The 12,350-nt window shown below is 34.0% G+C and overlaps 2 protein-coding genes across 2 annotated transcripts; both read left to right on the top strand.

Moving 5' to 3' along the window:
* Positions 1-5,278: 5,278 nt before the first annotated feature.
* On the top strand, positions 5,279-7,725 carry LOC115418295 (mast cell protease 1A-like). Its single transcript, XM_030132711.1, has 5 exons — positions 5,279-5,354; positions 5,438-5,582; positions 6,334-6,460; positions 7,125-7,382; positions 7,475-7,725. The coding sequence occupies exons 1-5, from the start codon at positions 5,297-5,299 to the stop codon at positions 7,640-7,642; spliced, it is 756 nt and encodes a 251-aa protein (XP_029988571.1). The 5' UTR covers positions 5,279-5,296; the 3' UTR covers positions 7,643-7,725.
* Positions 7,726-9,222: 1,497 nt separating this feature from the next.
* Positions 9,223-11,926, top strand: LOC115418186 (mast cell protease 3-like). Its single transcript, XM_030132575.1, has 5 exons — positions 9,223-9,361; positions 9,514-9,667; positions 10,743-10,872; positions 11,069-11,323; positions 11,522-11,926. The coding sequence occupies exons 1-5, from the start codon at positions 9,319-9,321 to the stop codon at positions 11,672-11,674; spliced, it is 735 nt and encodes a 244-aa protein (XP_029988435.1). The 5' UTR covers positions 9,223-9,318; the 3' UTR covers positions 11,675-11,926.
* Positions 11,927-12,350: the final 424 nt, after the last annotated feature.

The raw sequence follows: 12,350 nt of genomic DNA, 5'->3' as shown, positions 1-12,350 counted from the left end.
GCTCTAAGTTCAATTTAACCCTTTCATGCACGGATTACGAGAACCTTAATCAAATTTTTTTCCTGAGTGTTTTTATTCCTCTTTAGGCATGAAAAAAACAATGTGATTGAAAATTTTCTTCTGAAAAATGAATAAATAAAAAAATAAAATAAAATAAAAATAATTTTAAAAATAAATAAATAATAAGAATAAGAATAATAAAACTAAATATAATAATTATGAAAAAAAATTCTTATGAGTGTATTTTTCATGAAGTTACAAAAATGTCCACCCAGCTGGACACCACATGTTTAATTTTTGACGCACAGAAACATGTATTTACTGATAAATTGTGTGAAAACTATGGGGACGGCTTGTGATTCTGGGGGTTTATGCTCAGGAGAGATCTACATAATGTTACCAGTTCATGCCAGAAAAGATATGTAGTGTCTTAAAACTTTAATAAAGATATGTGTAAAAAAAAAAAAAAAAGAAAAAGAACAACAAAATCCATGAATATATAAGAGAACAGCTGTAGAATAACTGTCCGCTGGAGTGACCAGTATGCATGAAAGGGTTAAGCTCTGTGGGAGAGGAGGCATACATGCGCTACGATAATGCCACTCATGTATTTTTGTCTGTATATTATTGGCTGTATATTAACATGCTTATAAATGTCAGAACAGTATTACTTCAGTCTGGTGGAAAGTGGTGTCTGTAATTTTTCTTGGTTTTTAAAACAATTTCAAAGCCCATGATAATAATAATAATGTCATCTGTGGTCTTTAGTCATCACATAAACACAGGTGATGATCATTCCATCATGATAATTAAAAATATATGTCATAAATAAGAAAAAACATGAACTCAGTGTAATATCTGTCATATACTAAATGCTTCATATATCAGGTTTACAGTGAAGAATGTGTGGGAGTACCCAGAAAAGGTTGCGGGGAAGGACATGGGAAATGTTAAAAAGTGGAAAATAGGCCACCTCTACATTTAACTTTGTTTATTTCGTTATTTGTTATTTCATTTTATGTTATTTCATATTTTATTGTTTAGATATTATTTTGCTCCTGAATTTTGTGAGCTAGACACAGATTTGCAGTGTTGGTGTAGTTCCTGGTTTTGGTCACATGGGGGAGATACCCAGATGTGAGTAGAGCTGCAAGGTGTTTCTTGAGAGAGAGGAAGAGAGCGATGCAGACAATAATGGTTAACGCATAATGACCCACTGCATTTATGTGTACGGTGCAGAAAATAAATGCAACCAGCCACACGTGAAGTCTGGTCATTATTAAGTGTGCAGCAAATGGACAATGGTTACAAGAAAACTGTAGCTTCTCCACTCTTCTGGGTTTGAAACACTGTCCTTCAGGTCATTACTCAACACATCTTTTGCAAATTTCTGTCCCCATAATGGATGTCAACATAATACATTCTGCAATAAGGCATGTCTGACACATTGCAAAGTCATGCTGCACATTTCTTTTGCATGTCCTTGTACTTAAATTAGCAAATTACCTTGGAGGGTCAAACGCACAAAACACCATCATTTGGATTCTGTGGATCAAAGTTCATCTGATGTGGTGTGCTGTAATTGTAAAGTGAAGACAACAGTTAAAAGAAGATTGAAAATAAAAAGTCACGATTTGTGTTTATATAAAATATGAAAAGAAAAGAGAAAATGACACGGAGGAGAAAAAATAGATCAAAGAGTCTCACTCATCACTCATTGCTTATCTGTTTGACCACAGGTGTCAAACTCCGGTCCTCGAGGGCCGGTATCCTGCATGTTTTAGATGTTTCCCTCTTCCAGCACACCTGACGGTCATTATCAGGCTTCTGCAGAGTTGGATGATAGGCTCATCATTTGAATCAGGTGTGTTGTGTAAAGGCACGACACTTTGTGTGGACCCAAAATGCAACGAGACACTATGATCAGTGGTCAAAAAAGGATTTATTTAACAAAAATTCAATGTGCAAAAATGGATTAACAAAAGGAGAAGCACAACATGCTCTAAAAACCTAAGAACTAAAAGAGAAGCACAACGTACTCGATACTAACTAAAAAGCCTGAGGTAGATAACATGAGATTCGAGATAGAAGATTCAAGATACTTAACATATAGTTGGTCTTCTCAAGATCACAGAAATGACGCACTGACAAGAGACAAAGGGAGCAGGGATCGAAAACAGGTGTGAACAATAACGAGGGGGACACCAGGTGCAGACAATGAAGGGAAAGTGAAGACAGAGACAAGACTGACAGAGGGCAGACTAAACAGGAAGGAGACTACTATCACCAAAATAAAACAGGAAGAGACAAAAACCCAAAACTAAATCAACATAAATGACACATGACATGTTGGAAGAGGGAAAAATCTAAAACATGCAGGATACCGGCCCTTGAGGATCTGAGTTTACAATCTTAGAGCTGCTGAGGCCAAAAAAAAACAAAAAAAAAAAAAGAAAATTTATACTCGACATGTGTTCTTTATTTATTTGTTTGTTTTTGTTTGTTTAGCAGGGACAGTGCATTAATGAACATTTCTGTACATGTGCCAGTATTAGCAAAAACGCTACTTTTCAACTGTTGCCCTTGGGTAATATGTAAAGTACCAGCATTTATAAAATTAGAAACATTTTAAAAATTTGAGATGGTATGACTAAAAACATCAAGATACAATACAACTACTGAAACAGAGCCCTGTGGCAATTGATAAGTCTATCATCAAACTTTACATAAATGCAAATGAGATACAATTTGTCTATAAAACATATCTTTTCATAACTTTTTATGTCCACATTTAAAAATTTCAACACTTCCAGCTGTTCTCAGTTTTTCGTTCCCATTCTGAACTGTTCCAGCTGTTCAAACTATAAAAGCTAAAAGCTGCCATACCAGTGATTTCACTCCTGCACTTTGGAACAGCTGACAGACTTGTGCCAGAAAACCTTGCGTGCTGTGTACACGATCAGCATGTGAGAACAGTATTCTATCAAGTGTGCTAAAAAGATAAAATGTTTTAATAATAATATAGAAGCTGAAAGCCAGGGAGCTACGGTGAATATAAGGTTATAAGCATAATATATTCACCTCCAAAGCCATAGAATGTAATGGTGTGGATGCTAAGATCGCTTGAGGAGCCTTAGGCCTTCTATATCACAAAGATTATTAACCTTTGAAACTCACTGGGGATGTTCCCAGTTATGTGGAAACCTGCTGTTGTATGACCCAGTTTTATGAATGGTGCCTCCCAGCAGATAAACAACTACAGACCTATTAGCACATCTGTAAATATTATGTCATTGTCAAAACAGAGGAAAAGTGTGCACTAGAAAAGAACAGTTTTCTATTCAAATAATAGTTTGTTTTTTTTGCTTCTTCATCCTCTGCAGTTTGGATTTTGATCACATCTTTCTTCTACCTTCATCTTTATCAAAAATATTATAGTAAAACAGGATGGTATCAATGCTACAGCAAAATTAACCCATAAAGACCCAAACATTTACCATTGAACAAAATCGACTGTTGTAAAATGTGTAATACCTGTTGATCCACTAATCCCATCAATCCATGGAAATAACTGGTGTAAAATACAGTTTGTCATCTTTTCACGGTCATCAGATATGACCCATTTGGACATTCAGAGGCTCTGTAGTTACCGTGGAAACACTGTCATCTTATACAACATTGATTCACCAGTAAAATCCATGGAGTTGGATCAATGACAGTGAAGGGAGATGCTTGTTTTATGTTCAGTTAATGATATATTTAGATGAAAAAGTCACTTTTTCTTCAGTTTTCTTTGTTTTTGATATAATAACCCTCAACTTTACCCTGAGATTTAATGAACATTACATGATCAGTGAATTAAATATGGTAAAATACATGATTTACACTGAAAAAATGCAAAATACAGAGGATAATGTTAGAATAAATGGTGCTAAATCACTTAAGAAAGATTAAAAAATTCATTTGGGAACTGCCATTAAAGTATTGCTGGGTCTTTATGGGATAATTTTCTGTAATTTTCCTGTAATTTAATTGGATGGAGTTGTACAGAACAGATAAAATAAAATAAAACAATATTGTGGCATGTTTGCTGCAGTGCATTATGGGTAGTGGGTATTTTGTTGTAAATGTGTTGTTTTTATGTGCAGGAATTCAGCAGGGTTGTTCTGTTAGTACTAGTTTTGATTTAGTATGTGTATGACAATGTTTATTAGCCTTTTTGTGTATTTTTATTTTTTTATTTTTGTAATTTGTAAAGTTGCACCCTGAGTGAGAGTCATAGGCAGAGCAATTGTTATCCTGTTGTGATAATTATGGTATTGTATTTCCTGCTAATCATATTCATAGCACAACTTGCACTCATATCTGACACAAATCTAATTTCCTGCCAAACTTCCACCTACACTACAACATATTTTGCCTCATAGAATCTTTTTTTTTCAGGTTGTAGTCAAGGGTGAAAAAGGAATCAGCAGTATTCAGAGAGTAAAATTACACAGATACCACAATTTGGCTAAAAGTATGAAAATATGACATACTTATGCCATGACGCTAATGATATGTATGTTAACTATTTCTAAGGCATTTCTATACCTGTAAGTAACAAGATAGTTTTCCATACCTGAAAGTTTTTTCAGTGTAAGTGTAGACGGTATGTCAGCACTTGTAGTTATAATGAGCTTTATTGTGGGTAGTAACTGCACATGATAAAACTGAATTCAAAATAACCAAAACAAAAACCTTAGATTGTCAAGCATCTGAGGGCAGTCAGTTGGTGAAAAACTTTCAAGTCGAATTATTATGACTGAACAAACAGGGTATTATCATTTTTTTCCCCTAATAATGACATAATAATAAGTAAAATGCTCATTACACTTCTAAATCTACTGTTACTAATTGAGTATACATCTGTTTATTCATGACCAACTGAAAATTAAAATGCTGTAGTACTTTAATGACACCACTCGTGCTGAATTGGACTAAAATACCAGCTTCTTTGGTTCATCATTTGTCACAGAATTCAAAGAAATGTTTACAAATGCTGTTTCACCAAACACCCACATGCTAAAATCATTGCCAAGTCGAAATCTGCGGCTGTCTGAGTACCATGCAGATGCAGATATCAGAACAAACAGGATGATGCAAAGATAAAACAAGTTTCGAAAAAATACATCACAAAGGATGTGGCTGGAGCTGTCATGATAATAATTACTGATAATAATCAGTTGTTGACTCAGAAACAACTATAAAAAGGTCTTCTCTACACAGTTAAAACCACACCTGTCCTGTTGTCATAATGCACAATCTGCAAAGAGTTCTGCATTTTTATGTTCTGACTTGTTTAGGAAGTCATGGTAAGTTTAACAAATCTACAATTAGTCTCCTGCCTTTTCACTTTGTAATAACATCAGTTTATTTCTTGTTTTCTTCTCTGCAGTGCTTGGAAGTGTAATCATACATGGAGAAAAGGCCCCAGTGGGATCAATGCTGTACATGGTCTCTGTGCAGAACCACAACAGTCCTATATGTGGAGGATTCCTCATCAGTGAAGACTATGTGCTCACTGCCGCACACTGTTACAGGTGAGTAAACACACCTGGATTTAATTTGAACCCATAAAGACTCAAACAGACACTTGCAACTCAAATCATCTACTGGTGTAAATGTTTAATACCTGTTGATCCACTAATCCTATCAATACATGTAAATAATTGGTGTAAAATACAGTTATTCATCTTTTCATGGTCATCAGGTATGACCCATTTGGACATTCAGAGGCTCTGTAGTTACCATGGAAACACTGTCATCTTCTACAACATTGATTCAAAAGTAAAACTCATGTACTTCGATAAATGACAGTTGTTGGAGACTCTTATTTTTACATTGAGTTAAAGATATATTTTATTGGAAAAGTCATTTTTTCTTTGGTTCTCTCTGTTTTTGATAAAATAACCCTCAAATGTAATATCAGTATGGTGAATAAAGTACATGATCAGTAATTTAAAATAGGAAAATACCTGATTCTCACTGAAAAAGTGCAAAATACAGAGGATATAATTATAATAAATGGTGATAAATCACTTAAGAAAGGTTAAATAGAAAGAAAAATTAATTTGGGAACTGCCACAAAAGTAGCACTGAGTCTTTATGGGTTAATACTAAGTTGGCCTTTAGATAAAGCCCTGTTAAACACATATTACTTAAAAATCTAAATATGTATGTTATTTAAGGTTTGTGATGACTTTTATGGTTCCAAAATTAAAATATTAAACGTTCATTTTAATGTATATTCTGCATTCTTGTTCTGACATTTTCCTAATTTTACTCACTCAGGGGAACACATGTTGTTCTTGGTACCCACAATCTGTATGGAAATGGACAAAGAATAAAGATTGCATCCAAATGTCAGCACCCAGATTTTACTGATATTCCCTTTGGGAATGACCTCATGCTTCTGAAAGTAAGTATACATTTAATTGGCAAATTTATCAATTAGAAATATACATACATACATACATACGTGTGTGTGTGTGTGTGTGTGTGTGTGTGTGTGTGTGTGTGTGTGTGTGTGTGTGTGTGTGTGTGTGTGTGTGTGCGTGTGTGTGTGTGTGTGTATATAAAGTTGCGGAAAAATTATTAGACCATCAAAACTCATCAAAAACAATGCTTATGCAATCAAATACTAACTCCTGTGTGTATCATGTGACTAAAACAGACAGAAAAGAAAACCTGGAATGCCTAAAAGCACTGTTTTTGGCAGTAAAATGCCATAGCTATTGATGTAAGAACTTAAATGGTTTTGGTTATTATCAAGAAAACCATGGAAAGTGGATAGATATCAGCTCTGAAAGTAAACTCTTATGAGCTATTTTTGTTGTTATCATTATATTTGTCCAGACAAATGTACCTTTAGTTGTACCAGGCATTAAAATGAACAAGAAATTAAAGAAAACAAGGGGTGGTCTAATAATTTATATATATATATATATATATATATATATATATGTGTGTGTGTGTGTGTGTGTGTGTGTGTGTGTGTGTGTGTGTGTGTGTGTATATATATATATATATATATATATATAAATATAAATATAAATATAAATGTTGTGAATTTCTGTTTCCAGCTGTCTAGTAAAGCTCGGCTGGGCAATGGAGTGGACGTTATCCAAATTCCACAACATGACATGAATTTGAATGTGAATCAAATGTGCCAAGTGGCTGGATGGGGTTATACACGTACTGGTCCCAGTCATGACCTGATGGTAGTGGACGTATCTATCATTGACCCACAAGTCTGTGCTCAAGAATGGAGGAGTTCGATTAATCTTCCTGCAAATATTATCTGTGCAGGTGGATATAGAACGAACAAAGGGTTCTGTCAGGTATGGTTTCAGTCCTCTTACAGGAGATGTTGCACAGTTATAGGTTAAAATTAAATATTGAATAAACAAACTAAGATGCTTCCTTCTTGCAGGGGGATTCTGGTGGTCCTCTGGTGTGCAACGGGATTGCAGTCGGCATCGTGTCTTTCAACAAGAGGAGTAACTGTCAATACCCAGATGTACCCAATGTCTACATAGACATATCAAAATACCGTACCTGGATCAATGAGATGATTGGAGATACAGAACAAAGCACTTAATGGTAAAAGTGTTTTGTTTTAGTGTGCATGGTCAGTGTATGCTCTGGACCTAATATTCAAAATAAATTGTGATTTTTCAAACAGCAAGTTTTATTGAATTTATTTATTTATTTATTTATTTATTTATTTATTTATTAGCTTTTTTAATTCTGTTCTTACAACAATAATAGATGAGGAACATATTCAAGTGCTTTGAGATGCTTTAAAGGAACATTGTTTTGCACTTTTAGTGCCTTTTGAATCATTGATGGTGTTTTATATATATGTTCTTCTAGTTTAGTGATTTATGTATGATTTTTGAAATGACTTTTATTGTGTGTTATGTATATTTTTAGTGTGGATGTATGGCTGTGGTCTCTAATAATAATAATAATAATTATAATAATAAATTGCATTTATAAAGCACTTTTCATTCAAAATCTTAAAGTGCTACATAGAGATGACAGTCCAGTAAAAAATAAAATACTGTATCTATTTTGTATAACTTTTGCTGCTGCTATCTTGGCCAGGACACGCTTGAAAAAGATATTTTTATCTCATTGAACTTTTTTTTTTTTTACTTGTTATTAAAGGTTATATATATATATTAAAGGATAAATAAAATTAAAAAAAATAAAAAAGTCAACAGCTCCATAACTATTACTACTATATAACCAATTACAATAATTTTACCTATAATATTCATGACTTTGCAAAAAAAAAAAAAGCTTTAAACTTGTCTTGTGTTTTACTCCTATTAAAATTCCCTCATGAGGAGAACCATTGAACAAAAAAGCATGTATTTGGTGCATACAAGAGGAGTTTTCTTTATTTTAAGTTAAGATTAAAGCAATTACTGAACATGGGTTTAGCTCACTATAAAAACGGAGAATGTGTAGGAAGGTTTAGCTTATTCTGGTCGATGCAGTCATGTCATTCCAACACCACTGTCTATTCATCATAAGTTTTTGTAAAGCACGTTACATTGAGACATTCATTGTCACCGCAACTTCACTGTGAACAGGTTGCATTTTTTTTTCGTTGTATGTCCTAAGTCTAAGAAATCAGTTGTGTCTTATCTTAATTCTCCTTTATAAGAGGTTTCTGTAATTGGAAATTGAGTAATGGACTAATGGACCAAGCACAAATTTCAAAGACATTTGCTTCATATAGTGAAAGATATGTTGAACTTTTCACTGCATAGTGAAAGTAAAGTTCTCAAATCTTACATGTGAATATGTAACACAAACTGATTATGAGTTCAATTTAAAAGAAGCAAGTCAACTTTTTAAAGATTTCATATCTTGGGAAATGTCCCTTAATAATTATCTGTATAGACCATGTTAAGAATATTATAATAACATTTCTTTTATATGAAAAAAGTATATTGTTTAATACACATATAAATAGATGCACTTATTTTAATACTGTGACAAGTATCTTTCAGTGTATTTTTGACACTAATTTTTGAGTGAACCTGAATCTGAGCAGTTGTTTGTCATTTTCTTCACTGGCATCAGTTGTGACACCTAGTTATGCAAATCTAAAACCATACCTTTTGTAATCCTAAAGAACTTCACAAAAACTTTGCTGCAAGTTGACAAATACACTGAAGCAACAAAGACCACAAAGTAAGCTGTTTTCTTCTATAAAAGTTAGAAGAGCAAGAGGGGAAGGTAGTCATTTGACCAAAGACCATGGCAGTAAGCTTTGCAATACTGCTGTTCTTTGTCCTGTACGGTAAGACACACCATGTCCATTCTGAACACAACCAAAAATATATGCTGTTGAAGCATCCTATTATTGTTGTTAATATATTGTAAGAACCTGACGTAACATATCATGTGGACTATAAACATCTATGTGCATAATAAATGCATTTTGTGTTTTAGGAGCTGATGGCTCTCTTATTGTTGGAGGGAGAGACGCTGCCCCTCACTCAAGACCCTACATGGCCTCACTGCAAGTCCGAGGTCGTCACGTATGTGGAGGTCTGCTGGTGAAGGAGGACTTTGTGCTCACAGCAGCACATTGTGAGCTACCGGTGTAAGAACCACAGTATTCTTTAGTCATTACACCATAAACCATAAAGACAATTTTGAGAAATAAATATGCTGATCATTTCTAAGTGTAAATAAAGGGTAATTAAATACCTTACCCTACTTAGATATTCTGCATATTAATATTGCTCTGCAGCTTCCTTTGAGGCCTACGGGCAGTTCATTTCCAGTCAATGTGGAGTGCAGTCTGGGAAAATGACCAAAATAGTCCATAGTCATAAAGAATGAAAATAGTTTATTTTTGATAAGTATATAGTTTATTTTTGATAAGTATATTACTGCTAAGAAATGACAGTTTATTTTTGTTCATTATTGTTATGAAACGGATAGTGTACTTTTGTTTCTGATATGTGTATTATTGTCATGAAAAGGACAGAGTTTATTTTTGTTATTTAATATGTGTATTGTTGTTATGAAAAGGACAGAGATTATTTTTGTTTTTTTAATATGTGTATTATTGTTATGGAAAGGACAGAGTTTATTTTAATGAGTAATGCTACTGCAAAATGGACAGTCAATCCTTGATATGTACAGCAATTTTGTGTTTTATGCATGGTCAGAATTTAGTCTGATGTGAGGATTTTTGAGTTACTTAGGGAATCTGACTTAAGAATTTAGGGTAGGTGAAGGATGGGGTAAGGGGGCGGGAGATTATAAGTTAAACTTCATCCCGCTCCTTTTCGAATGGTTTACTTTCTTTTTATATATTTCTTTTGTCATTTGATTTTATTGCAGTATTTGAAATAACAAAATGAAAAGGTTGATGCTCAAATACTGATTCTCAAGAGAGTGCTTTAGCAAGTAAATAGCAAAAGCTTAAAAAAAACAAAACAGAGCAAAGAGAAGAAATTTTCCTCTGACAAATTTAACAGTAAAGTCTGTAAAATGATTCTCAGTCTGAACTCACATGATCTAAAACTACTATGACAATGTTCACAACATTTCTCAGTATCTCAAACCTGTTTAGAAGCAGAGATGTATATGGGAAACTCTTCCCGTTATGGCAAACATTATCATCCATAACATATTCAGTCCAGTCTTGTTTGGATTTTCTTTGCCAGACCATTCACAGTAGTGCTCGGAGCTGATTCTCTGACAGCCAATGAAACCGCGAAGCAGACGTTGAATAGTGTGAGATTCATTCCTCATCCTGACTATGATGGGCATCAAAATGATATCATGCTACTAAAGGTGAGGACATGTTTAATTATTAGTAATGTTTTATAAAAAATACATTCCACATGAACCAACTGTACTGAACTGTAATGGACTCTAAATGAAACCTCCATTTATCCTTGTTTCTAATTTGCACTAAATTCAATTTGGCAAATTGCACAAAAAAATGTTAAGACCTATTAATTTTTTTCTGTGTTTTTCTGTGTCTCAGCTCAACCGCCAAGCACAACTCACCGAAGAGGTGCAGTTGATCTCCCTCCAAAGGAACCGGCTGACGTCAGCTAGCCAGTGCATCACTGCTGGCTGGGGCGATATAGGGGATAATAACACCATAGCAAACAGGCTTCAGGAAGTCAACGTGACCATCCTCCAACAGCGAACATGTCGCAGAAGATGGAGAGGGGTTCCCATCACCAGGACGATGGTCTGCGGCACTGGGGCTCGTGCCTTTCAGGGCTTCTGCTCAGTAAGTGAATACAGTGGCTAAACACTGACTTTAATATGATCATTTATAAATTATAGGTTTTTTTTTTTTTATTGTTTAATATGAACATGGTATTTTTCCTGATGTGGAATGTCACTTCACAGTTATGACATAGACAAAAAATGACCCATATTATCAAAGTACACCTACATTTATGTGTCCTCTGTCTGTGTGGTCCAGGGTGATTCCGGGGGTCCCTTGGTGTGTAATGGAGCTGCAGCAGGTGTTGTCTCCTTCTCTGGCCGCCGATGTGGGGACCCCGTGACACCTGATGTGTACACACGCATATCATCCTTCAGGGAATGGATAACAAACATATTAAACAACAATTAGAGAGAGTTCACTGTTAAATGTTGGGAAGATTTTGTATTGAAATAAAGCTGTTCAGAGTGGTAGACTCCTTTATGGTTTAAAATGTAAGCATAATGTGTTGGTGTTTTTATTAAGCTGGGGTAATCTGTTGAGTTTTTTTGTAACTGTATCTCATTTTTTTTTTTTTTTTTTTAAACTGTTGAATTCTCATGAAGTCATTTCAGTTTTATGGTGAAAATGTACTACTACAATAAACTGAATAAAACCACAAAAGTACGTGTCACACCTTTGGAACCATGGTTGAAAAATGGCTCTGTACACTAGACTCATGTATGCAGATATAAGATTCAAAGATTTTTTTTTTCTTTCTTTTTTTTTTTTTTTTTTGAGAGAATTGAGATACTGTTTGTCTCTCACCTTGTTAAATGCTAAACTTTTTTTTTAAGGAAAATAAAATAAATAACAATAAATAAGTGGTATAAAGAATAAACCATAATAGAAAATAAAGTGCACAAACATATGATTCAATGCAGAAACCACTTTAATTTTTATAAAAGTCTTTGTTCCTATACATAAACTGCACGATCACAAAATCTGAATATTGTAAATTGATGCTATGGATCAAAAATAGATTTCAATGACAAAATTTATTTTAGCAAAAATCTAATGTAATCTTTTTCAGCACTGAATAATTTCC

This window comes from Sphaeramia orbicularis, chromosome 4 (genome assembly GCF_902148855.1).
Source record: "Sphaeramia orbicularis chromosome 4, fSphaOr1.1, whole genome shotgun sequence".
Taxonomy (NCBI): Eukaryota; Metazoa; Chordata; class Actinopteri; order Kurtiformes; family Apogonidae; genus Sphaeramia; species Sphaeramia orbicularis.
The sequence above is the reverse complement of the archived record's forward strand: the minus strand, read 5'-3'. Positions and strand labels throughout refer to the sequence as shown.